This window comes from Embiotoca jacksoni, unplaced genomic scaffold (assembly GCF_022577435.1).
Source record: "Embiotoca jacksoni isolate LCO1_2020_lvr unplaced genomic scaffold, fEmbJac1.0.p SCAF_14, whole genome shotgun sequence".
NCBI lineage: Eukaryota > Metazoa > Chordata > Actinopteri > Embiotocidae > Embiotoca > Embiotoca jacksoni.
The window spans coordinates 4342034-4366408 of NW_027185274.1; the positions used below are offsets into that span (position 1 = coordinate 4342034).

At 41.8% G+C, this 24375-nt stretch overlaps 1 protein-coding gene across 1 annotated transcript in view; it reads left to right on the top strand.

The window, feature by feature from the left end:
• The window catches only part of igsf11 (immunoglobulin superfamily member 11), a 108636-nt gene that overhangs the window by 21818 nt on the left and 62443 nt on the right, over positions 1-24375 (top strand). The window contains exon 2 of the mRNA XM_069147559.1: positions 11580-11609. Within this exon, the coding sequence (XP_069003660.1) occupies positions 11580-11609 (30 nt within the window). The remainder of the gene's footprint in view (positions 1-11579; positions 11610-24375) is intronic.

Below are 24375 nucleotides of genomic sequence, written 5' to 3' on the forward strand. Positions count from 1 at the left end.
AAGGAAGTGAAAGCGGGGTAGTGTGAAGGACATGAATTCACTTGCTCATTATCATGTGAATGCATGATGTTTCCTGTCAACATGCCTCTGCCAAACAAGGGGGCCCCTGTTCTCTCTGCCAGGGCTCGAGCGGCACATGGGCACATGGGCCGGGCCCCAAAGTGGCGCGGCTCTTCGGTGGCACAATACGCCAGGAGTTTAGCTCCACAGGCTCTACTGCTGGCCTCATCTCCATTCAGTCCATCTGTACTGAGATCTCAGCAGCCGGTGAGGAATCAGTCAGTGTAATGAGATGGGAGGACTCCATTCAGAAACATTTAACAACTGATGGAGGGCTTCTTACCAACTGGATTTAGATACTTGTGATATAATCATGACCAAGGTTGCAGTGGTATGAGTTTATGTATGATACCTGTAATATCACAGTATGATGGTATTTCACAATTACAATGAATATTATCAGTTATTATGACCCTTAAAGAAATGAAAACAGATGGTTTCTTTTGGTTGAACTCTTTATTAAAGCGGAAATTTAGAGTTTTGTTTTTTTTTTAACAAAAATTTGATAGCGCATTTTATGATCGATGTTTAAACATCCATATGTTTTCTTGTTTGGGATTAAAATTATAAATGGGACCCGTAGCCTACTTTTATCTGCACTGAGGGGTTGGTGTGTTCTGAAAGTAGGGCGAGCATGTTTGATGTGTTTCCTTCTTTGCAGCAACGCTGAGTCCACATTTTTGGTCAAACTGATATCTGTCTTCGAGGACAACCACACGTTAATTTTTGGGATATCCAAGAGATATCCAAGAGACTTCTTTCCTTCTCCGCTGCATCTGTGTGTGGCGCCGTTCACGGCGTGTCACAGACGATTGATGAGGGAAGGAAAATCGCAGTGCAGGCAAGAGTCTCTGTTCGTTGCATTTCGTTTTTTCATTACTGGTAATAAACACTAGTTCATGGTATGAAAATCATCAATTTTGATACCGTGGTATACCATGATACCGGTGTACTGCTGCAACCCTTATCATTGCTTGACGGTGTTCTAATGTGCAATGTGGAATAGCATTCCTATTTTTGTGATTCAAACACCTTTACATTAATCACAAGTTTGGGCTAATAAAAAGCACATTTTGGGGTTGTAGTTTATAGCGCACATCCTGTTTATTGTCTTTTGATAGTGAGTGTCAACTTCTGGCTAAACATACAGAGAAGAAAAGCCTGACAGTTTTTGCCTTACTTGCTTGTGCATGGTTTAAAGTCATGTTGTGAGGTATTTCTATGACTTGAGATTACCCCTGTAAATACGCATGATTAATTCTTATCTGTGAATTGTACCTGATGTCAGTCACTACACACAAAAGCGACTTGGTTCTCTGCTCCCTCTATTATCTTATCATAAGATCAGTTTTACGACAACAGTTTCATGGTCACTGTTGTCACCCTCAATTAAGTCAAGAGTATCCAGCGGGTGACGTCCAACGCAGATTCCCAGCATCACTTTTCAGCCACGGCTTCCAGGAGAGTAAAGACCTGCTTCCTCCCTGCTGCTCTCCGTGTTTCATGAAGTCTCTGAGGTCGGTTCTGCTCTGCCCTTGGCTGCCTCCTCGGCTGATTGGCGGGTGACTGCGCTCGTGGTTTCTGGCAGGCGGACAGCCCAAATATGACGTCTATCATGTCTTGTCTGTTTGCACAGCGGTCGGGTGTGGGGTTAAGACACTGGGTGACTGTGGAGGTGGAACGGGGCCGAGCATCAGTCTTCTGTCATAAATGCTGCCCAGACAGAAGGTCTCTGCGGCAGGACACTCGTCACTGTCAGCCACATTTGAACAACGTTCGTATGAAGGAAGGTACACTAAACATTGGAAACACAATATAATGCATATTGTTAAACAGAATTGCCTTAAGCCAATATATATTCATAGCATTTTAGCCATCTAGAAAATGAATTATTAACAGTAACTATGAGCTGCAACTGTATTGTCACTAGTGTTACCTCACCTGAGATTTTTAATAGGAAATAAAGATATTTTTAATGTCTTAATGTCTCCAAAAGATGCGATGTAGTGTTGGTCAGACTCATTAAAGGACCAGTTGAGCTGATCCTGCATTTCTTAATCAGTTCCCAAGATGGTATAACAGTCAACTGCAGGAACACTTTCCCTAAAATCAAACATGCATGTACAGAATGGCCTTTGCCATTGTCATCCTCAGCCCACTAATACCGCACAACATCGGAGAGGGGTCTCGAGCTGCCGTGGGTGCTAGTGATCGGGCTGACAGAGACTAATTCTTTGATACACAGGCGTGGAGGTAGAGGTCAGCCCCGTGGTCTGAACTCTCACATCTCACTGGGACCAATTTAAAGAGCTGAATAGCCGGAGGTTCTTACAGCACGACTCCCTTCGCTCATGCAAACCCAGGGTGTTGGAGAGCTGTATATGTGCAAGGTTTCAGTGTGCGTGTGCTGGGACAGGTGCTGTATTTGTGTATGTGTGTGTGTGTGTGTGTGTGTGTGTGTGTGTGTGTGTAGGAGGAGATTTTATATGCATGTTTCTTCATGCATGTGTGTGTATTCAGCTCTGAAGTGCTTGTGCAAGCAATATTCAAATGCTCTGACTTGCATCTGTGAGCAATCGCATGCAGCTCCCACACACTTATTATGTATAAATGGGTAGTTGAATAACACCTAAGAAGACTGTGTGAATGAGCATATTCTAGACGGATGCAGTTACCCAGAAAATGGCTCCACTGTAGCTGAGGCCTCATGTATTATGAAGACTGCGAGTTACTGTCTGTGGTGTGAACCCAGGTGGAGGTGAACTGACTGTCTGCAGTGGGCTTTTAAGAGATGAAGCCCTTTAGGAATAGCTAGCACAAATCAGAAAGAATAAAAGAAAGAATTAGCCTGGAGTCTGATGGTTTGATTCATATAGAAGAAAAAGGTAGATAATTAATGCTGAGCAGGATATAGATCCAGTGAGATCTGGAGACCTAACAAAGATACAAAAGGTACAACGGAGTATTAGGGCCACATTGAGGAAAAAAAAAAAATAGAGGGACAGTAAAGTCAAAATATCAAGAATAAAGTCAAAATGTTGAGAAGCAAAGGAAGCGCATTGGGATGCCTGCATCTCAGACGCTGTGCTCACCTGAGCCCCACACCATTGGGATTAAACAGCTTGATCAATTGTCAAGTTGTGTATTGTAATAAATTGTATCCTCTTTATATTGCACACAAGTGTAAACATTTATACCCTTGTATCTGTCCATTTCCAGCAATTTTGTTCTGCACAAATGCGGCCACTTCCTCCAAGTTTGTGTGGTTTCTCCTTCTGAACAGACCCAATTTTCTCTCAAAAGTCAAAATTACTTATTACCAAACTGTGTTTATGTAATAAATGAGAAGTAATTTCCTTGTTACTAAAACTGATTCCCGAAAAAGGGCCTACAATTGCACAAGTTCATCTACAAAAGGAATCTGGTAGAATTATGTGAAAAGTAAGTAGTCTTATTTTGACATTTCAACTTTTTTTCTCAAGAGCAAAAAAATTAATTCTCCACAAAAAATTTTTTTTGCCTCATTGTTGCTCTCATACCCCGTCGTGAGAGAAGCTGACATCTGTAAACACGTTTTGAACTCAGGATTGCATAAAACATGCTGCTTCCTAATCGAGTCATTTAAAAACACACTATTTGGGTCGACTATTTCCAGACTGATTTTTGGTAGTTTCAGAGTACAGTTAAATCTGTTTTGTAAATTTTGCCTCTTTACTTTTAGTCCAACACTCAAATCAAGGAAAATTTAACTTACTTGTTGCAATTAGGATGACAGCAGATCATGTAAAACACTCTATAAACAGTCTGAACTCCTTATTTGGGTTTCTGACATGGAGGCCTGATTGAAAAAGAATGTAAATAATAATCTGGCTAAATCCACTTCCAGACTGACTGTAAAATGACCTTCTGATAAAAGCATATGTGAATCCACCAAGTTGGCTCCAGCAGTCTCATGCTCAAGCATTTCGGCGCCAGACTGGGACGCTCTGACGGCTTTTATTTCCTTCACACTTGCTCCAGTTAAAACATGACTTGTGATTAAAGGACAGCAGTCTGCTTGGTAATATGTACAGTGTGTGTGAGTGTGTTTAGCAGAGTGTGATTTGAGCAAGTACTTCTTTGTCATGTCCTTATTATCTTGGCCTTTTGACTGTGCATGTGTGGATTGACTTTACCATGCGTTAGTATGTGAAAATGTGCTTTGTGTGTGTGTGTGCGTGTGTGTGTGTGTGTGTGTGTGTGTGTGTGTGTGTGTGTGTGTGTGTGTGTGTGTGTGTGTGTGTGTGTGTGTGTGTGTTATCTGGGCTCATTGGACGTCTGCGCCGAGAGTTCTCGGTTCACACATCGGGTTAATTGACCTCTGGAGACGCTTCGCTCCTCGGTTATAATGAATGTCTGGATTAAATGATTATTATGCATTCGCCTTAGATGTGAGATTTGTAAGACCTGAGTTCTGAGGTGGCTCATTATTTTTTTAAATGAGACATTTGAACACACCATCTTTCATGTTTTAAATGTGTCTTTGATGCCTGTGTCAGAAGAATATTGCCAGTGTGAATCCCCAGATGGAATTTAGACCAATCAGCTTTTGGGGATAGAGAGAGTGTGGTTTACTTCTTTAAGGCACATATTAAAACAGGCTATTAGATTCTTACCACTCATGACACATTCAAACAGATCTGATCACATCAGATTAAAGCAAATTACTGTAATATGATGGGGGATCAGAAATTTTAGAGTATGCCTGTTTTAATTTGCTTCCTGATTTGGTCATGTTTCCTTGATTTCTGTGCCTCTGTCTTCAACAAACGTTGTTAAACGACTTCTATTTTGTCCGTTTTGTGGTTATTGTTGTCATTTCTTACTTTGTGCTGCAGCCAACAGACAAAGTGAATACAGCTCGCTGTGTTTTAGTATTTAAAAAAACATGAATCCTCCTAATTATTGTGTAACTATTTTACATGTCTGTAGCTGGAGGACCAGTGGTCACAAAAACATAGGTGTGTACCGCAGGTGCTTATGTTGATCAGCAAAAAAACTTGTAGTAATTACTCATGACGGTTACAGCTTCCACCTGTCCGTGCACATCACAGTACTGCGCTCCATTTGCGTTCAATCGGAGCAATGTTGAAGCTTTTTGATCCACTCTCTTATTAGGAAATCTAGTTGACTTAAATAGACTTGGGCAGACAACGTACTCGGTAGAATTCAGGTAGGTATTCCCCCCCAAAATGCATACCCAATGTTCTTGAACAGAACTCTTCATTTGTTTTAGTCACGTGCAGATACATTTTATATGAGTAATATTAAAAGGTCTGATCATCAATGATTAATAGTCTTTGTGCTGCAATGTAGGTTAAGGCCCGGGAGGCTAGTGAGCTGGAACGTAAAACAAACAAATCATTCTCCATAAAGGAAAACATCTTTTAACACCCCTCTTCACTGCAGCCTGCATTGTAATGACCTGTATTCTCCAATAACATGGAGTGCACCATGAAAAATCATCAATGTGATGAAGTCATGGAGGTGCTTTGGTTACTTGTTTTTAAATGCATTTGAGGCACTCTCAAGGACGTAAGCTGTGTGTGTGTGTGTGTGTGTGTGTGTGTGTGTGTTTGTGTTTTCTGATGCTAAATGAGCATACACATGAGCGGGCACACACACTCACTCAGAGGCATTCATACCTACAAAATCAAAGAAACAAACTAATGAAGTCTTTCTGAAACAAACAAGTTGATTAAAACCCAGGAGGGGAGAGAATCAGGTGTGAACACCGTGGGTCATGAAATCATGTGTGAACGCATGCCAGCGATGTGTTTTTAAAGGTGCAGTTTGTTCGGTTTTTAAGAAGCGCTCCACCTCCTGCGGGAGTGTTTATGGGCATGTTGTCTCCAACGGTGCTCCTCACTACCTGGTGATCATCTCCTGGCTAAACACACGAGCAGGAGAGATGAGCAACGTGTTTGCTGTGGGAGGCACATGTCTGTTTTGCTTGAAGCTTCATTTCTTCAGTGTCCGCTGAGCACTTCTCTGCCTTTCTTTCTTTTCTTCACCAAATCAGTTCGTGAGGAAGACTAGAACAACAGAAGAGACGTCTCTTGGACATGATGCTTTAAGTTACGAGAAGCTAATCTTTACCTTTTAGTGCAGGGCATATACACTTTGATACACTGCGACAATTCAAGGCAATTTTACTTTAACTTTTTAACTGTTCTCACAATAATATCTCCTCTTATTTTCACTGCTCTTATAGTGTGTCCTCAGGAATGCAGGCAAAACAAAAGCTGCCCCAGAGTGATTTGTTTTATTAGTATGAGCTTGCTCTTAGAATAAGAAGGGTGAGTTCACATCATTATAATGCTGAGAAATAAAGTAAAGGAGGAAAATGAGCAATGAAATAGTGTTTTAAGATCAGATACAATACAAAAGACCTCCCAGTGTATAATAACTTCACAACCACTAACCTGCATGTTATCTGTTTCAATGCAGCTGATGGACTGTTTCTGTGCAGTTCGTCTACCTTGATCACAATATGAATGTGAGTGTGTGTCAGTGCAAGCACAAGTACTTAAGTTTAAGGAATAAGACACTGCTCATTATTGCTATCCTTTTTGTTTCTTTTATTTCCTGAAAAAAATTGTATGTGCAGTGTATTTATATGTTTATAGGGTAGTTTGTTTAGATGTGAGCAGTCGTTTGTTACTGTCAGTAACTTTTAAATCTGTTTCACCTGAATTTTGATCACCAGCGGAAACGAGCTGCGAACACAACACTGACATATTAACACTGTTTACAACAGCTGCTTATATACCGTGCATCAAGCAGCACCTATAGAATAACACAACCCTTCGTTTGAAGTTGTGTTTTCGACCATATAACCAATATTAATCAAATAATCACCCTTTTTTTGCTCTGTGTATGGTCTCTATCAACTCTTATGAGACTATATGACAATTCATATCCCATATGACTTTTTAGCGGTACAAACAAATATGTTTGTGAGGAAATAGCTAACTTTGTCCGAGGCAAACTATGCAATGGTGCTGGATGAGGATACAATGGGCTGGTAGAGCTTCTCTGCTGAAAAGCACCTGCTTGCTACACTGGTGAGAATGAACCAAACAGAAGTGGGCCAAGAAACACAACAATTGAGCTGAAAGATGCCAAAGAATTGTAGAGAGCTGAGAGGTAACTGCAGTCCAGTGATAATTATCTGCGGGTTTGTCCCTATCAACAACCGCATATCCATTGTTCAGTTGGTAATATTAAAACATTGATTAAAGCAGCAGTGTGGAGGATTTAGTGGCATCTAGTGTTCAGGATGCAGATTCAAACCAAATGAACACTGCATGCCTCACGGTTCCCCTTCAAGAATCTACAGCGGCTGGAAGAGATGCTGTGTTTGGTTTGTCCGTTCTGGGCTACTGTAGAAACATGGCTGTGCAACATGGTGGCCTCCGTGGAAGAGAACCCGCTCCTTATGTAAACATGGAGGGCTCACTCTGATTATACACTAATGTAAACATAATTATGAATAATATATTCCCGTTATGCTAATAGATTCCCCTAAATCCTACACACTGGTTGTTTTATTCAGCTTTAAAAGGTAAGTTCAGCCATTGTCAAATAATTTTGTTATTTCTTGAATTCGGGTCTATCTCCTACCAACTCTGAGTATTTATATGTGTAACTTTAATTTCGTACTTCTCAACTTTGTTTATAATCTGCACATCCCTACATTTATTCCCATGAAAGCCTCTCAGGGTCCGAGTTAAAGTGCCAAAGAACTGTGAGTGAACATGTTGACGTTGTTAAACAGTGCACGAGAAAAAAATACAGAAAGGTTTGTGAAACGTGGCCGTCAAAGGATTTTTTTTTTCCCGTGGCGAAGGGGTTGGCGGGGCCTACAGCTGGGGGTGGCGTGGTCTCCATGGAAACTGACATTCCCTTGAAGGTGCTTGGCAGCCACCGACAATTGTTGAGCTTGGGTAATGGTTTGAAATTCTCTGTAAAGTGCCTCAGAGGTCGAGATTATATTCAACCTGCTCGGGGAAGACTCAATCACTGTGTTTTAGAGAGGTGGGAAGAAAGAGCTCCAACGCATTCAGACAGGGGACATATATACCCTGTCACAAACCGGCTCAACGCTTGTGACAAAGAGGACGGGAGGCGAGACGGGTTGAACTGCTAATGGACAGTTTTATTTGAAATTAACAAAGTTAAACTATAAAAGAAACATGAGGTGTGAAGATGAGTAACATCAGTTGTGAATGTAATGCATAGATGGGTGCGAAATGTGAATGCAAGTGTTGAAGGTGAAAGGTAACATCAACCGTCCCTTAGCGACCCTCCCAGACTGCGAGCTCAAGCAGGACGAAGCCATTTGGGCCACAGAAAGGGTCGTAACGCTCTTGCTCTAATATTCTCGGTCAGAGAGGAGTATCGAACCGTCATTACAGTTTTCGGATTCCGCCCTGCACCGCTTTTACATACAAAGCCTTTATGCGAGATATATTTACTGTTAAAATAACTCTCTGTTATTTGGGCACCCCCTCCATCTTTCTCACGGGCCTTTGCTCCACCTGAACGAGAGCGGTCGGGCGTCGCTGCTTAACAACTGATGAAACGATTGCGTCTGGGCGTCTCAAAGCGCAGAGCACTTTCGGCCGAACGCTGCTGATGGTCCTCTGATTGCAAGCAGCTGAAAAGGATCAGCCAGGTGGAGCGTTGGCTTCACACCTCCGCCCGCTCAGGCAGAAACTGTGGAAGATTATTGTGTGATTGTTTTTCTCTCGTCTTTTTAATCTTATCACACATGAAGGGAAAATAATGGGGTTATCTATTGAGCAAGTACATAACTGGATGTATATGTTTCTTCAAAATGTTATTTGCAGTTAACAAGCAGCAATAGTGAGGCATTACTTCTTTGGTTCTGTGATTTGAATGTCTTACTTGTGAATGCATAAATCGGTACATGAAAAGCAGAGGCATGTTTGTGTGTTCATTCGTGTGTCAGGAGCTTATTTTGTATGCCACAGAAGCTCCTGTTGTTTCCAGGGCTCCTGTAGTCTGGGTGGTCACTGTGTGTTCTGCCTGAGAGCAGCAAAGGTTTTCAGCAGAGGACAGATTGTTACTGTCATTGTCCCCCTCTTTTCAAAATACTGTGAATGGAGCTACAGTGTGGGACAATGAAGCAGTGTTTTGCATGAAAAGAAAAGAGTGAATTTTTGGAAAGTACGGAAAACTAGTACACTTACTGCCCTTACAGATCAGAAGTACTTGGAAAAGTGTTGTTATTAAGGAAAGGGAGACAGAAATACACGGCTACATGTAGATTTTTTTCATAGCTCGTGTCAAGTTGTTCCACGCCAGTGAAAAGCTTTTATCACATTCAGAGCGAATCTCAAACACTTACTGCAGCTTTGCAACCTGTCAGTGATCAATCCAGCGTTGGGCCATCCCACTGATCATGTTATCAGACCGCAGATGTAGCAGGCATCTGTTTGCACATGTACAAACCAACACAACGACAGGTCTTTCATCCAGCCGATATGAGCCAACTTGTTCCAGCGCATCGATTTCAGACTAGAAACCAGTAATTGGGAGCACAGTGGTTTGGGGAATTGAGGAGGGGAAAAAGTTGTTTGATTGGCACTGTTGGTGGGCACAATTTGGCACTGGAAGGCGTATCAAATATTTATTTCAATTCCCCAGTGTATCACTTCTTGAATACGTTCCAAAATCAAGATGCAAACATATCTACAACGTTTTTGGCGTCGTGTTCTGACTGCTGGGCCAAGGAGCATTACCAAACCTCTTAACCTCATGATTACCTCAACATGTCTGTCATGTCACGGAAGCAACACCATTTTGGTCCGTCCCCTGCACAATTTTATACCCCGCCTGGAGCAGTTTAGAAGCGTTCAGAAGTGTTATATCTGCTCAATTTCATTGATTTTCCTTGATTTTTTTTTGCTTCTACTGAACATTAAATGTCTATTTTTTTTGGTCCGTTTTGTGTTTATAGTGGCTATTTGCTGCCACAATTGGCTGTGTTTTAGTTAAAATATCATCAATGCTCAGAATTATTTGGCATATAGTGCCTGTCAGCAGGAGGCGAACACATTTCTTCTCCGACGTGAAAGACCAGGAGGGGTTGACATTGATGTAGTGATGTGATACACAATTGGGAGTTTGAAACAAAGCGACAACCAACAGTGGTTTGTGAACTGCCGTTATCATGGTGTTTTATTTTTAAAATTTACTGGATTCTCTTTGCCTGTCTTGTGTCTGACTTCCTGCCCAGCTGATCTGTTCTGTGCAACTTAATGTGGCTTCTGTCAAAAACAGCCTACATGCATATTTTTAGTGAAGAGGAGCGCCGAGCTGTTTTCTAAAATGCACTGCGGTGCGTCAGGTGGAATCACAAGTGTTGTCTCGGTTTGCCGCGATCAACTTTGTTCGCCGTGTTTGAGCCCAAAAATAACGCAGTCGGTTACGGTGGAATCATGCATTTATATTCTTCTGACAAAACCTCTCAGTGCAAAGCTGAAACAATGAATCATGTGTTGCACTTTAAGAATACGTCTATTGCGCCCTCACATCTCATCACCTATGTAAAAAATGATATCATCAGTCATGCAATAATGCTTCCATGCTGGTGCATTTCGCTTTGAGCTGAAGTTAAATAGGTTGATTGCTGTCATGACGACAGCAGTAAAGATGATATTGGCGGCCTGTCACATGCAAGTCAATGCAGTCCCATCCAGTTGCCATCTGTTTTTATTTTGCCTGGCAGAGATTAAAAAAAAAAAATGAAGTAAATTTGGGTGCACATGCTATTGAAGAGCAGCTCATGGTGATGGAAAGATGGCAGATTATTTCTTTCCTTTTTTTGTGTGTGGATACACTCACAAGACAAGGTGATGATGCAAACATGTTGAGTCAGTTTGCAATTTGTCTGTTGGTGGACGTAAGCGTGTGTGCAGGCTCTTTTTAATGTGTTTTGCACGCACGTGACATGTATTTAGCACATGTGGATGATGACTGCTTTTTTTGGTAGATATGCATCCATGCACAATAATTACTTTATGCCCGCTGCCTGAGAAGGATTTAATTAACTATCCTCTGTCAGAGTAGATAATTAGTCAATAACACACATGCACACACACAGGCTCTCTCTTATGCACACATAGAATAAGTCAATATGTTTGCCATCCTATCACTAATGCTGAGACTACAGTGTACTGACTTACTTGCTGTGGCAGGAACATAAAGTACAACTCTTGAGTGACATGGCTCAATAGGCAATTACAGAGGAGTATTGAGAAAAAGCTGCAGACAGGAACTGAGCATGGCGTGGGTTCTGTCTGCCTGCCGAGAGGCACTAATGTTGTTGATTTTTGTTGAAATTGCTTCATCACTGTGATAGTGTACTGTATGATCTGCTCTGCCACACTTGCGTTTGCTCACAACACAACAGTAATTATCTTTTCTCCTCTTTTTTTTTTTTTTTGCAGGTTCAAGGTTTGATCCACACACAGGGAAAGGTAAAAAAAAAAAAAAGAACCACTCACTTCCAAATCTGTGTCTGTCCTCTCTTCTCTCCTCTCTGCACGCAGGATGATTAGCAGGCAATTAGACTGTGTCTGAAGTCGCATGTATTCAGAGTGTGTGTGGATGGATATAAAAGGCATTATTGGGGAGATTTGTGCACCAGTTTGTTGCAGTCCTCCCCTCCCCCCACCCCCGCACACACACACACACACACACACACACACACACACACACACACACACACACACACACACACACACACACACACACACATACATCCATACACGTAGTTAGTGCAGCAGACTGCTGTCCTAATCACAGCGAACATAAAATGTGGATTAGCGGCGTCTTATGGTATCAGTCATAATCACACACAAACACATTCTGAAATACTCCAGCACACAGGCACCTGCTGCAAAAATCAGACTAGTGCATATGTTATGTCTCCACATGAATGTCATGTAGCTATTATCTTTTCACATATAATTTTTTTTAAGTTTCATAAAAACTCCCATGCAGTGTGTGTCACTCTGCACGTGGACCTCAACAGGATATTTGTCCTGAGGGATTTTAATAAACACATGCATCCACATCCACGAGCATTTGATCTACCCTGAGATTTACTGTGTTGTTTATGATAACGATTTTAGCTGTTTTGGGTTTTGCCGTCCAGGCAGTATTTGATTATTATGGCGATGGAGGACCTACAGCTCTTTTTGGTCTATTTCTGGCAGATGGAGTCTGTGACGGTTTATGTCTGCGGCCTTCCCTCTGTAGATCCCAGAGTATTTTAGTCCAGAATAATCCCCACCATCTGCTGTCTCCTCTACTACATTTGAGCGCTCAGTATCTCTCCCTCTATCTCTCACTCTACTTTATTTCCTATTGCGTCTCCTCTCATTGTTTTTTCAGTTTTTCTGCAATCTCCTCCAGCTGCATTCTCTTGTCTTTTCTTTCTTTTTCTTTCTTTTTTTTTTTTAATCGTGATGCCTCTTTTCCTCTTCCATTCCGGCTTTCAATCTCCACCACGTAGCCCTCTCTCCACTCAATCCCAGTCGGAATGTTACTTTTTTCTCATGGCTTTTCCTTTTCTCACTCCCTCCTCTGTCTTTACATCCTCTCTTCCATCTCGACTTGTTTTGCATCCCATCTTGTTTTAAATCTCTGGATGTCTCGACACACTCCCTTATTCATCCCTCTCTCTGTTCACACACACAAGCCAAACACTCTCCACAATAAATCAAATCCTAATCTGGGTTTCCATGATCACAGACTACACCCCCTGGTTTCAAATTAGACAACTCCTAAAAATCCACTCCATTAGGAATGCAAAGATTTAAAATTTTGTATGTGCATTAATCCAGCAAAACTCCTCAGGTTGCACCAGCTTTGTGTGAATCCATTGCTGTATTTTTGAGTAAAAGCCCTCCTGGCTTTTTAGTAGCTACTAGCTAGTTTTCAAATAGTGATGAATTAAACCAGGTTGCACCATTCAAACTTCAGTAACATTTTAGCTGCATTACATTAATACAGGCTGCAGACTGACTGACACTACTTCCCAGTTCAGTACATTGTATAGGATTTAAACAGCTGACTTATTAGTCAGAGACACTGTTCCTCAGCCAGGCTTGTATTGTGTCTTTAAGAACTTCAACAATACGGACCTACAATTCTACACCCAAGAAATCAAGCACACCATTTTAAAACAAAAAGATGAAATTTTTTGTTGTTGTTATTTCTTAATAGTTAATACATTCTCTGATTTTGAGATCTAAGATCTCAAAGAAACAAACCAGCTTGCGAGGTAGTTTCAAGGTTAGAGAAAAGATTTCTGTGACTAAAATCACAACTGTAAAAAAAACGATATGCTCAGTGCAGATATATCATTTGAAATGTGGAAGGCTCTCGTCTTCCTCCTACAAGCATCAGCGAGGTGCCCGGGGAGAGGGCACTTGACTCTCAGCTGCTCGGCTGCAGTTGTTCTGTAGCAAACAACACGAGTAGTGCAGAAATCCTCAAGTGTATACGATTATATCCCTCCTTGGCTCTGCACTGTTCTCTCAGACTTGATGCTCCGAGTGAGGCTAAGCTGTCAAATGAATACAAGTGAGAACATGACGACAACATTTCACTTGCCGCCCAGACACATGCGTTTGTGACATTGATGAACTCCAGGGAGAGAAATTCAGTGTGCTCTAATGTGAAGGGCAGAGTACAGAACAAGGTTTATTCTCTTTGATAGATTCAGATAGCCTGTGTGTGTCCCTGAATGGGTCGCGGCAACAGCGACGACCACGATGGCAACCAAAACACAGACAGGTGTGACATCAGCACTGGTGACTTGGTTGCCAGTCATGTACGGCACATCTCTGTACCAGCACACAGCTGGATTAACAATGACTGAATGGATTAGTGAGTGAGTGAGTGTGTGTATGTGTGTGTGTGTGAATGAGAGTCAGACAGAGACTGAATGATAAAACATGGTGGTGACTCCTGTGTCAAGTGGGTATTTGATAAAGCCGGATACCTTAAACAGATACCGATAATACCCCGAGATCATCATATTTTGGCCCCACTGCTAATGACATCACAAAACCCGAATGTACTCTGCATGTACGTGCAAGCTTGCGCACACACAAACGCACACATACACCCCACAGTACAAATCATATCCTCATCATCTGACCTAAATCCATTAGCATTGGAGTCACAACCTCCTCCTCCTCCCGCTCCTCTCCCTCAATGCCCTCCTCTTCCTCTTCTGCCTCCTCGTTCCTTCTCAGATATCTGCTCCTGAATGTCGGACGTTTCCTGTGCGAGCACGTCTAAAATGACAAAGATGGGTCGAACAGCGACATTACAGCAATATACTATAGGTGTCCGCAACCCTGCGGGCACTTACAGTGACATCTTCCTAAATAGCAGCTAATCAGGCAGCCTCTCTTCATGCCACTCAGATTGACACACTTATCAGTTGTTAGTACTTTACAGTGAGAGCACACAGTTAGATAAAAGTGGAGAGCAGAACAAAAGACACATCATGGTAGAGATGATGGTCCTGGAAATATATTTGTCTTTCTTAGCTCTTTCAAAGCACACAGGAAGGCCGTGTGTGTGTGTGTGTGTGTGTGTGTGTGTGTGTGTGTGTGTGTGTGTGTGTGTGTGTGTGTGTGTGTGTGTGCGTGCGTGTGTGTGCGCACGTGCGTGCATATGGCCTGTGCATGACAGTAGTACGATTGCCAGCTGGGCTATTTATGCTAAAACTGCATGTCTCTCTGCTGCTGTAAATTGCTTTGGATTGCTGTTAATAGCTACTTTTGCAATTTCCCTGTGAGACTTACATTAAAATCTGCCATGATGTCATTATTCTTTTGCTCTTTCATCCTCACTGCCGCAATGTGTTTCTTGGATTACAGTATTTGAACATCGCTCAGCACTCTAAGAATGTCAGTAATGAATATAAGGCATGCAATCTGCCTGACTATTCAAAACGCTCCTAATTGAAATGCTGAAAAGACGGCTCTGGCTAATCAGCTTAGAGATGTAGTCCACAGTTGACAGATAATAAAGAGGATCTTAGTGCTGAGGAGTCTATTACCACCCCTGTAATGAGGGTTCATATAATATCATCGGGGGACAATGGGTAAGTCAGAAGAGACCGTGGGAGAAGTATAGGGTGGCGTGAGGATGAAGAGGTGGCTGCGATTGTTCAAAAATACATTTAAAAAGGGAGAAACATCAATTCAAAGCGGTTGAACACTTACTTTGAAAGTGCAAGCTTGTAAAAATGGTTTTAAGGGGAGATTAAAGGGATGTGAATGAGGTAGCAAGGTGAACTGATGCGGGATCTCAGATTTACTGTGGCGACATGACAGCACAAAGAAGTCTATTCATGGAGAGTTGTAAAAGCAAGTTAATTGAAGTCTTAAAGTTGCAGTCATTTATATTGTTTTATGATACAGTGTTTGACATGAAACCAGTTTGACTCGTATTGATGAAATACGATGAGATGTATCACCTGAATCTGTCTCTGCCAACAGCTTTACAGAGCTTTACAACTCATTGCTTAGCTGCCTGGTCTCATAACTTTATGTTTTAGTTCATGCTCACCGTCCGGTTTAAACTGAACCTACTGTACCTTCTCACAGCCAAACAAAAGACAGAGACACTGGTGAATGCAATGTTAACAGCTAAAATCCAAATGCTTCAATCAGGAGTTAGTTGAGACCAAAATAGAGTGAAAAGCAAGTGAACATTGGATTTACATTCAGCAGTTGACCAGAAACAAATAATCAAAATAAACACTAATGTTGAACTGTGACTGATGGAGTTGTTAGTAAGCAACTTTCCACTTGTGATAAAGTAATAAAAGGTCAATCAGTCCTTCAAGGCCTGCCAGCGCCATCCAAAATGAGCCATGTGACTGTTTTCAAAACCAGTTTCATAAAAATTTCCTGATTTACTATCTCTATGACCAAGAGCTACTCATGTATCTCTGTTACATTTATTCACATAGGTGAGCTCCACCCAAAACAGCTAAATAACCTTCTATTATGTGAACAATAACAAATTGATACTCAACAGACACACACTCAACCAATAGCTCGTGAGTTGGAGACCCCTTGTTTATGGTTTAGTTTAGTTCACTTTTAAACTGACAAAAACAAAAAAGATAAAGCAGTTTGTGTTCAAGTTGTTAAGAAATATTGCTTCTAGTTTTTATTATGTCAAACAATTTTTCCCAAAGTATCTCTGATTGGCCTCTATTAACGTGTCCAGTCCAATATAACTGAAATAAACGAATGCTGGACCAAGTGGAACAGGTGGAGTTCGATATGGCCTTCATGTACTTGTGCTTTTTTGGTTATTATGATAAGTTTTTTCCATATTAACCTGCTGTATTGAAAAGGATGAAAAAAAAAAATCTCACAAGTACAAGCTTAACTACCCTTGGCTATTTTTGTAAAATTCCACTTAAAAAGATCTCCACATTCAATAACTTCACAACTGTAATGCCAACGTGAGCAACCCTGGGTTCTATGGATAAGGAACACTAGGGAGTAGTTTGAAATACAATGAGTCTCTCTGTTTCCATCACCGGACCAGAGTGTGATTTTAAAAACTTCTCGCACAAACTGAACATTTTGACAGTGAATAACAGCCTTATCAGTGACTTGTATCGATAAACAGTGATGCAATTGAATGTGTTGTAAAAATTCTGAACTGCAACTCCAAATGTGATGCAAAAGAAATGAAGCACAACAATTTTTCACCCATTCTAGTCACAGCAGTACCAGGTAGCCTTTCCATTTGAGCCTTTAGAGATTCTATAGTTTTTGTTGCCTCCTGATAGGTGATCAGTTAAGGTGACAGTTTGTAAATGCTGCTCGGCTGCTTTGTGAAGTAAAATAATGCACCTTGTCTCTGACCTGATGTGTTCTTCAGTGCTGCAGTGAGTACAGTCAGTGCATCGAGGTGTACCGATGGCTCCGCTGGAGGAATAAAAGGCCTTGTCTCCCTGCGAATTGTCTGTCACTCTTCTCTCTCTCTCTCTCTCTCTCTCTCTCGCATACTCTGTGTGACCCTCCCGCCTCACCTGTCCACACACAATCTCACGCAAAGGGTGCCAAGACCGTGTTGCTGAGACAAACAGAGGTCAGGGCTGTGCAGAATAAGCGGAATGACTCAGGACGCGCTCGCACTTTTCCAAGCAGCTCACTACTGTACTAACAGAGGTCTGACTTGAAATCATAGCTTAGAGCTACAAATAACCCTCACTCTTCTTACCTTTCACTCGACCGTTCTGAAGAATGCATTTTATAATCCCATCAAAGTTGAAACAAACACCACTTTGAATTAACAGTGTGTGCCGCAGTTATTGAGGGGCCTCTGTGTGATCAGATGTCCACTTTGAATTAACCTGTCCTTGCACTGTATTATAGTTGGCACCACATAGGAGGCCCCAATAACATGATATCATATGGTCTATGTCAGTAGTCTTAACATGAACACAGGTAGAGAGCTTAAAGGAAGATCAACATTGTGGGAAATATATATATATATACATATGTATATGTATATACATTAATATATAAGTATAGCTTAGCACAAAGGGTGGAAGCAGGGGGAAACAGCTGGCCTGGCTGTGTCCAAAGTTAACAAGGCTTTTGAATGGATGTCACTTGAAAAAACAACATTTTACCACTTGTACATCTACAATTTGTAAACAATTTCCACACTTTTATTATTTTTTTTCACAAAGACATCAAGTTTTAATTAGTGAGCTATAGAGATGCTGAGCACACTTTTTTTTTAATTTTTTTTATTTGAAGTTGTTTGATTGAGTTGTATGTAACAAAAGACACCATAAGAACAAAGACTCTACAAAAAAGGCGGAAATGTCAGGTGCCTCGACGACGATTAACATAAGAGAGCTGTTGCTTGTTACAGTAAAATGTTGGGCGTTAGTGTTAAGTAAGATTTAGAGACATGAGGTGTTAGTTTACATTCTTGTCAAGGTCAGGATGTCCTCTCTATGCTGAACCAATCTGCCCAAAATGTTGTTTAACCATTTCATTTTTCAATTCAATTCAATTCAATTCAATTCAATTCAATTCAATTCAATTCAATTCAATTCAATTCAATTCAATTCAATTCAATTCAATTCAATTCAATTCAATTCAATTCAATTCAATTCAATTTTATTTATATAGCGCCAAATCAAAACAGATTATTTCAAGGCGCTTAACACAGTAAAGTCCTTACAACAAAACTTAACAACATTGTACAGAGGACCACAACAACTCAACAATTCAATTCAACAAAGGTAGGAGTTAAAAAAAAACTCTCCCCTTTAAGGGAGAAAACCCTCCGACAGAGGGAAGGAAAAACTCCCTTTTAACAGGAAGAAACCTCCGACAGAACCGGGCTCAGTGGTAGGCGACCATCTGGCTTGAGCGTTTGGGGTGAGGGTCCAGTTCCACTTCAACCTCCCCAATATCTTCTAACAGGCCACAGTTTCCAACATTTGTTCCTTCCAGGTGTTCAGTGTAGGTGTTTGGAGCTCTGAACTCACTGTTTCAACTGAAGGCCACTTAGATGAGTTCAACATCTTTATCTATTCAGATCTTGTCTCAACTGGAGTCAGTAAAAACATTCAGAGACTTTAGTAACAAAGTCAACCTGGGATATTAAAAGTGACATGTTTCACCTATCCCCGGTGGAAATTACACCCCTTACTGTGCCACATGACTATTGGCAAAAAAGTGACAAAATATCAGAGTATTTCTTAAACACACCACAGAGTCTCACAGTGAGTTGAAGATGCCGAAAGCAATTATTCCAGAGAATCTATGTTAGCTGTCTCCGCTCTGCCCTCCAGCCATGGATAGCACTACTTTCTTCCGACACTTGGAAGGCGGGCAGATGCCAGCCACAGGAACGGAAGAAAAAGGGCACTCCTCATTACCGCCACCAACAGCAACATTAATCATCACACCTTTAAGTATCTGAGAGCCGCTGGATATAAACTGTGAGTTGAGTTCAAAGGGGAGCGGCAATTTGGTATGGACTTAATGTTATATAAGCCTTGACAAAGTAACAACAGCTACATCTTTAACAAGGTTGGTGAATGTCGTCCTGTCGTTATACTGTCTGTTGAAAGCTTAAATCTCTGAACCTATATTGTTCCACTCATACGTACGCATTTTTGTACTTGAAATTTTCCATGTCGTACAGCAAAGCTAAGCTGAATAAACCGTCAGTTTCCACGAGATCTGGGTCAGTTTCTTTCCATGAACTTTTTTTTTAAGGGGGTCACATTCTCACTCATTGAGGCATGTTTTAAGTCCCAACTTGAAATGTGTGTAAAGTGAGGGAGACGTTGTGGGTAAGCATGAGGTCGAGCCCCGAGGCTCCGGCAGTGGTTAGTGTCGGGCTGCTCATTTAGAAAGTGTTGTGTCAGAGTAATAGGAGTTGAAAGGAAACTCAGGATACATATCACACACACACACACACACACACACACACACACACACACACACACACACACACACACACACACACACACACACCTCTGACTGACTGATTACTACCACTTGACCGTTTACCTTAATGGTACAATTATTCATTTTAAACTGAGACAAAAACAAAAGATGTTTGCGGAAAGAGAAGGGAGTGAAAGTGTTTTATAAGGACAGACAACAGATGGAGAGGAAATCTGGAGAGTTTTTCAGAGGTGGGGCTTGAAGAAGGGAGTTTAAAAGTTTGTCAGTGATTGACAGAGAGAAAGGAAGGCAAGGAGTGTGAGAGAGGCAAGAGGAAGAGCAGCTGTCCTTAGATGTCAGTCTCCAAGGGCTCAGCCAGGAGACAACTTTTACGTTTCTCAACTTTGGCATTTGGGTGCCGAGAACAGTGCAAAGATACGAAAACAGCGTCCTGAAATAAAATGTGTGGACGCTGGGATGGAGAATGTTCTCCGACATCTGTCCTCTTCTGATTAATATCTTCTAATGGAAGATTTATGTTGCATGAAGTAAAAGAAAAAATGCTCGGTCTGCTCCTGTATGTGCTGAGGGAGTCTCACATCTCACGGGACCCATTTAAAAGCGATTGCTGCATAATGTGAGAAATCCAAAGGTGACCAACCAGGGGAAATGAGCCAGTTTTCCTATTGATTGACCTTTTTGGAAATAAAAAGGTTTTTGTGTGCCAGAAGCAGTGCCCTTGAGCCAGCAGAGCAACATGATCCATACTCCAACCACCTGGATTGTCATAATCAGAGGACCAGCGGTGAGAAATCTGCTGGAACTCCTATTGATTTCTCCTCAGTCTTGATTGCAGCTTTGGCACACAGGCTGACGACTACATCACCGCAGTCTGTTAACACTGGAGCACCGCTGGGACACGTGGAAACAACCTGTGGCCTATTCATCTTCTCCCTGCTCTGCTCTTCTGCTTTGATTTCTTGTCCTTGCCAGTCTTCCATCTGCCTATGTGGCAGTGTGTCCTAATACCCTGTCACATGTGTGAGGCGGAGTGATATCTAACATGCACAAATGGCTCGCCACCTTGTTGCTTATGAGGCTATTTGTTTTGGGGATGATTTGAGCCATGTTGTAGGCACACATGCATTATGCAGAATATATTGAAGCTTTTGCTGCAGGAGAAAAGCAATAAACGTCCCACAATCATCTGTTATTGTGGGAAAATTAAAGCACAGCGAGTGCTTTTGCAGAGCCCAGTTATTGTTTTTTGATCGTAGCACTTTTGGACATTGCAATCACTGCTGTTACGACTTTCTAGCACATTTGGAGAGATGGTATGGTTTAGTGTCATTATCAAAGGCAGATATATAGATGAAATATTCTGTTTTAAATCGAACAGCACAACCTCCTCCTTGAATATCAATGTGAAAATCTGAATTTTGGGGGAAGGCCTTTTTTTCTTCTTCGAGTATTTCTGCGCATCTGCTTGCCTGTCATAACTGAACTCATCTCCTACAGCAGAATTCATTACTCAGCATGGCAGCGATCTTGTTTCAAATTTTTTTTATTTTTTTTTAGGTGAAGGCCACTGGATATATTTTATTTACACCTCTGTGAATTATTCAGAGGAAGTGTTTCGAGATGGAGCTAGCTAGCCAACTGTCTACTGTCTATGAATGGTTTGAGTTAGTCTAATGATCCCACTCTCTCCCATATGTATTAGTGTGTGCCTTCAGGCCTCACCATAGCTAGCTTCTCATCAGAGCAGTGTAGCAAAGGATTCTCTATCAGCAAAAACTTGCTGGGACTTGCACAGAGGGGATGAGATTCGGCCTCCCAAGCCTCCCGCTAATGTTCCAGATTCAACTCCCCAGGTGTGTGCGCAACTTGTATTTGCGCCTTTATTCTTGTGTGTCTTGCTATCTCTTCCATGCAAATCTGCCTCCGTCTTTCTTTTTGCAGAGTAATCCCTCCCTGCGTTTCTTTCATCTCACCCCGTTTCATTCTACCGGCATTTGCTGCCATCTTTTTTTATCCTCCCTCGTGTCTCATTCCTTCCCTCCTCCTCCCCCTTCTCTCTTTTCCTCCCTCCATCCTTTTGCTCCGTCTTTATCCACTCCTTCATCTCTGCTTTGAAGTGACCACAAGGCGAACCTTATCAAAAGGAGCTTCGTAAGGCCCCTCAGCTTTTTCTTTTCCCCGGAAGAGTTTTCTCAAGTGTTTGTGTGCGTGCCTGTGTGTGTGCACTTGTGAACAAGGTATATTTGTCTCTAATTGATCTCTCTGCCCGGGAAGCCAACCTGTCAGAGCTGACAGGACGTTCAAACAATATCCGCTTTAGAAATATCTGACTTCAGGCTGCTGCAGTGTTGCAGATTGTGATGGAGTCAAGTTTTTGCAGCGTAGGATGGGATTCAGCGGAAATCTTTTGAAACCAAACTGTTAGATGTATAGTTTTCCCTTTTTATTTCTTTCTTGTAGTTGTGAAAGTTGAACTATTCGGCTCGGACTTGGGCCAGCTGGAACTGGGTCTCCAAAAACAGCAGTCATCAGTCGCTCAGCGCCGGCTCTTTCCGTCCTCCTCCCAGCATGAGCACACACACACACACACACACACACACACACACACACACACACACACACACACACACACACACACACACACACACTGGCCCTCCTTATTCTTCTCTGTCCGAGCCACCAAGATTCCCTCCGTACTTCCTCTGATCTTCTGAACATCAATCCCTCATTCCTCAAAGCAAAAACGAGGGGAAGGGAGATGACAAAAATGAGATGACAGATTACCTGCTATATATAGAGCCAGTCTGCTTGCCTTATTCATCTTCTCCCCGCGCCCTCAAGACATTGGATACACCTTTTGGTTTGCGACTGGCAATGCAAATAGGCTCTCTCCCTCATTACAGAGCTCTCAAAATTCAATGGCTGGAGCCGCATGTTTTTTTCGTAAATGGCACCGGACCTCGTGGTGAGAATGTGGTAGCAGGACGATGAACACATTGACGAGATTCTCTGTGAGTTTTGATTTGCAGATGGACTCTTAACAGGAGGGGAGTGCTATTTAAACCCTTATCGCTTTGTCTTCAGTTCAAAGATATAACGCAATCTTATTAGCTTAGTCGGTGAAAATAAATATGGACGAACAACATGTTTTGCTTGGACACAAGCAATGAAAGCCACATTTCACTTAAGAGCAAATCGTGGGTAGTTGTGCTCATGTTTGTTCCACTTAGTGCCCATAAACTCACAGTAGCATACTTAACTGTCGAGAAAGAGACAGATTATCATGGCTCACAGTGTAATATCCTCTGTTCTGTACTGTGTTCCTACAGACTGCCATACAGCAGATTTACAGTCTCCTGGTTCTGCACGGCAATATTGTAAAGCTTGGATTAGAACTGCAGTGACAGGCCACAGATAATCTCACTGTCTTGCTTTTTTTGTGCTTTCTCTGCCACCTCCCTCTGCTTTCGCTGGAAAGGAATTTTTCGATCCAGGATTTAGCCCCAGTCTGACCATTTGTATTAGAAAACCAGTGCATTCAGTCTCTTTGTGCTTACATCAATTGCATTCATTAGTTATGAACTGCTGATTTGAAGCCTCCAGTTTGGCCTTTTGGCCATCCGCCATCTTGATTTTTGAGTGCCAAAAGTGAACATATTTGAAAGGCAGGAGCGAAGGGTGGATCTGACTGAGAACCTGAGGACACTATGCCCACCTGTGTATACCTGAAGTTGACTACAACCCAGGCATGTCAATCACACTGGGCACGCCCCAAATATACCTCTCTTTGAGGCCTAATTTCTAATCAATTGTGGAATTATATTCAGAAGGACCACCAGCAACCTGATCAGAAGGAGTGGGTATAGCTTTTGACACCATGATGACTTGTGGAACATTTTTTAGTATTGATACTTTTTGAATTGGAGTCTTTTGGAGCTGGAATTATTTTTTGAGCCAGCCCATAGTGGCCCCTCAGTGGTACTGCACTTCTGCATTGGCTTCACTTTTCAGATCCAGACTGTCCAATTTTACATACATGTACAGTCTAAGGATGTAGAGAGTGTTGTCATTCCAGTCCATGTAGTGTTGTACCTGTGATGCTGATTTTCTACACTACTGTGTTTAACCAGCAACAACTACTATGCAATTGAGAGGGAAACATTATTCATTAGAAAATTCGTCAACAAAATCCACTCTCGAGGTAGGTTGTTACTTTTGAAGTTTCAAAACTTTTTTGGCACAAGCACTCACAAATGTGTCCCTTTTGTCAATAGGGTGGTGGGCTTTCTGTCCATCATGAGAAATTGCTAAACATTTTAATCTGTGACTTCCACAGGGATTCTCTAATGCACGACAACCTGATAGCATAATTGCACTAAGTACTCCTTGGTAAACACTTGATGTAAAAAAAGAAGTTAGCTAGAGGTTAAATACAGACATGCAAACAAATGGGTTTGTTTACTTCCTGCACCCAGAGGCCCTAGTAGGCTGCTTTAAATGTAAAACCTTTGTTTTTCTGAGTACCAAAGGCATATAAGAGTTGTCTCTTACGCAGTTGTACACAAGCCTCAGTGCATATTTATTCACTCAAAATATTGCTCTCCCTTTCTCACACTCTGTCTTCTTCTTTTTACACTTTGATCGTCTGTCTTGCTCATCACCATATCATCAGCATATTGCTGTGTTGTTCCTCTTCGTCTGTCACTGTAAAGTATCCCTCTCCCTTCACATCACCTTTACTTTAATCTTCACG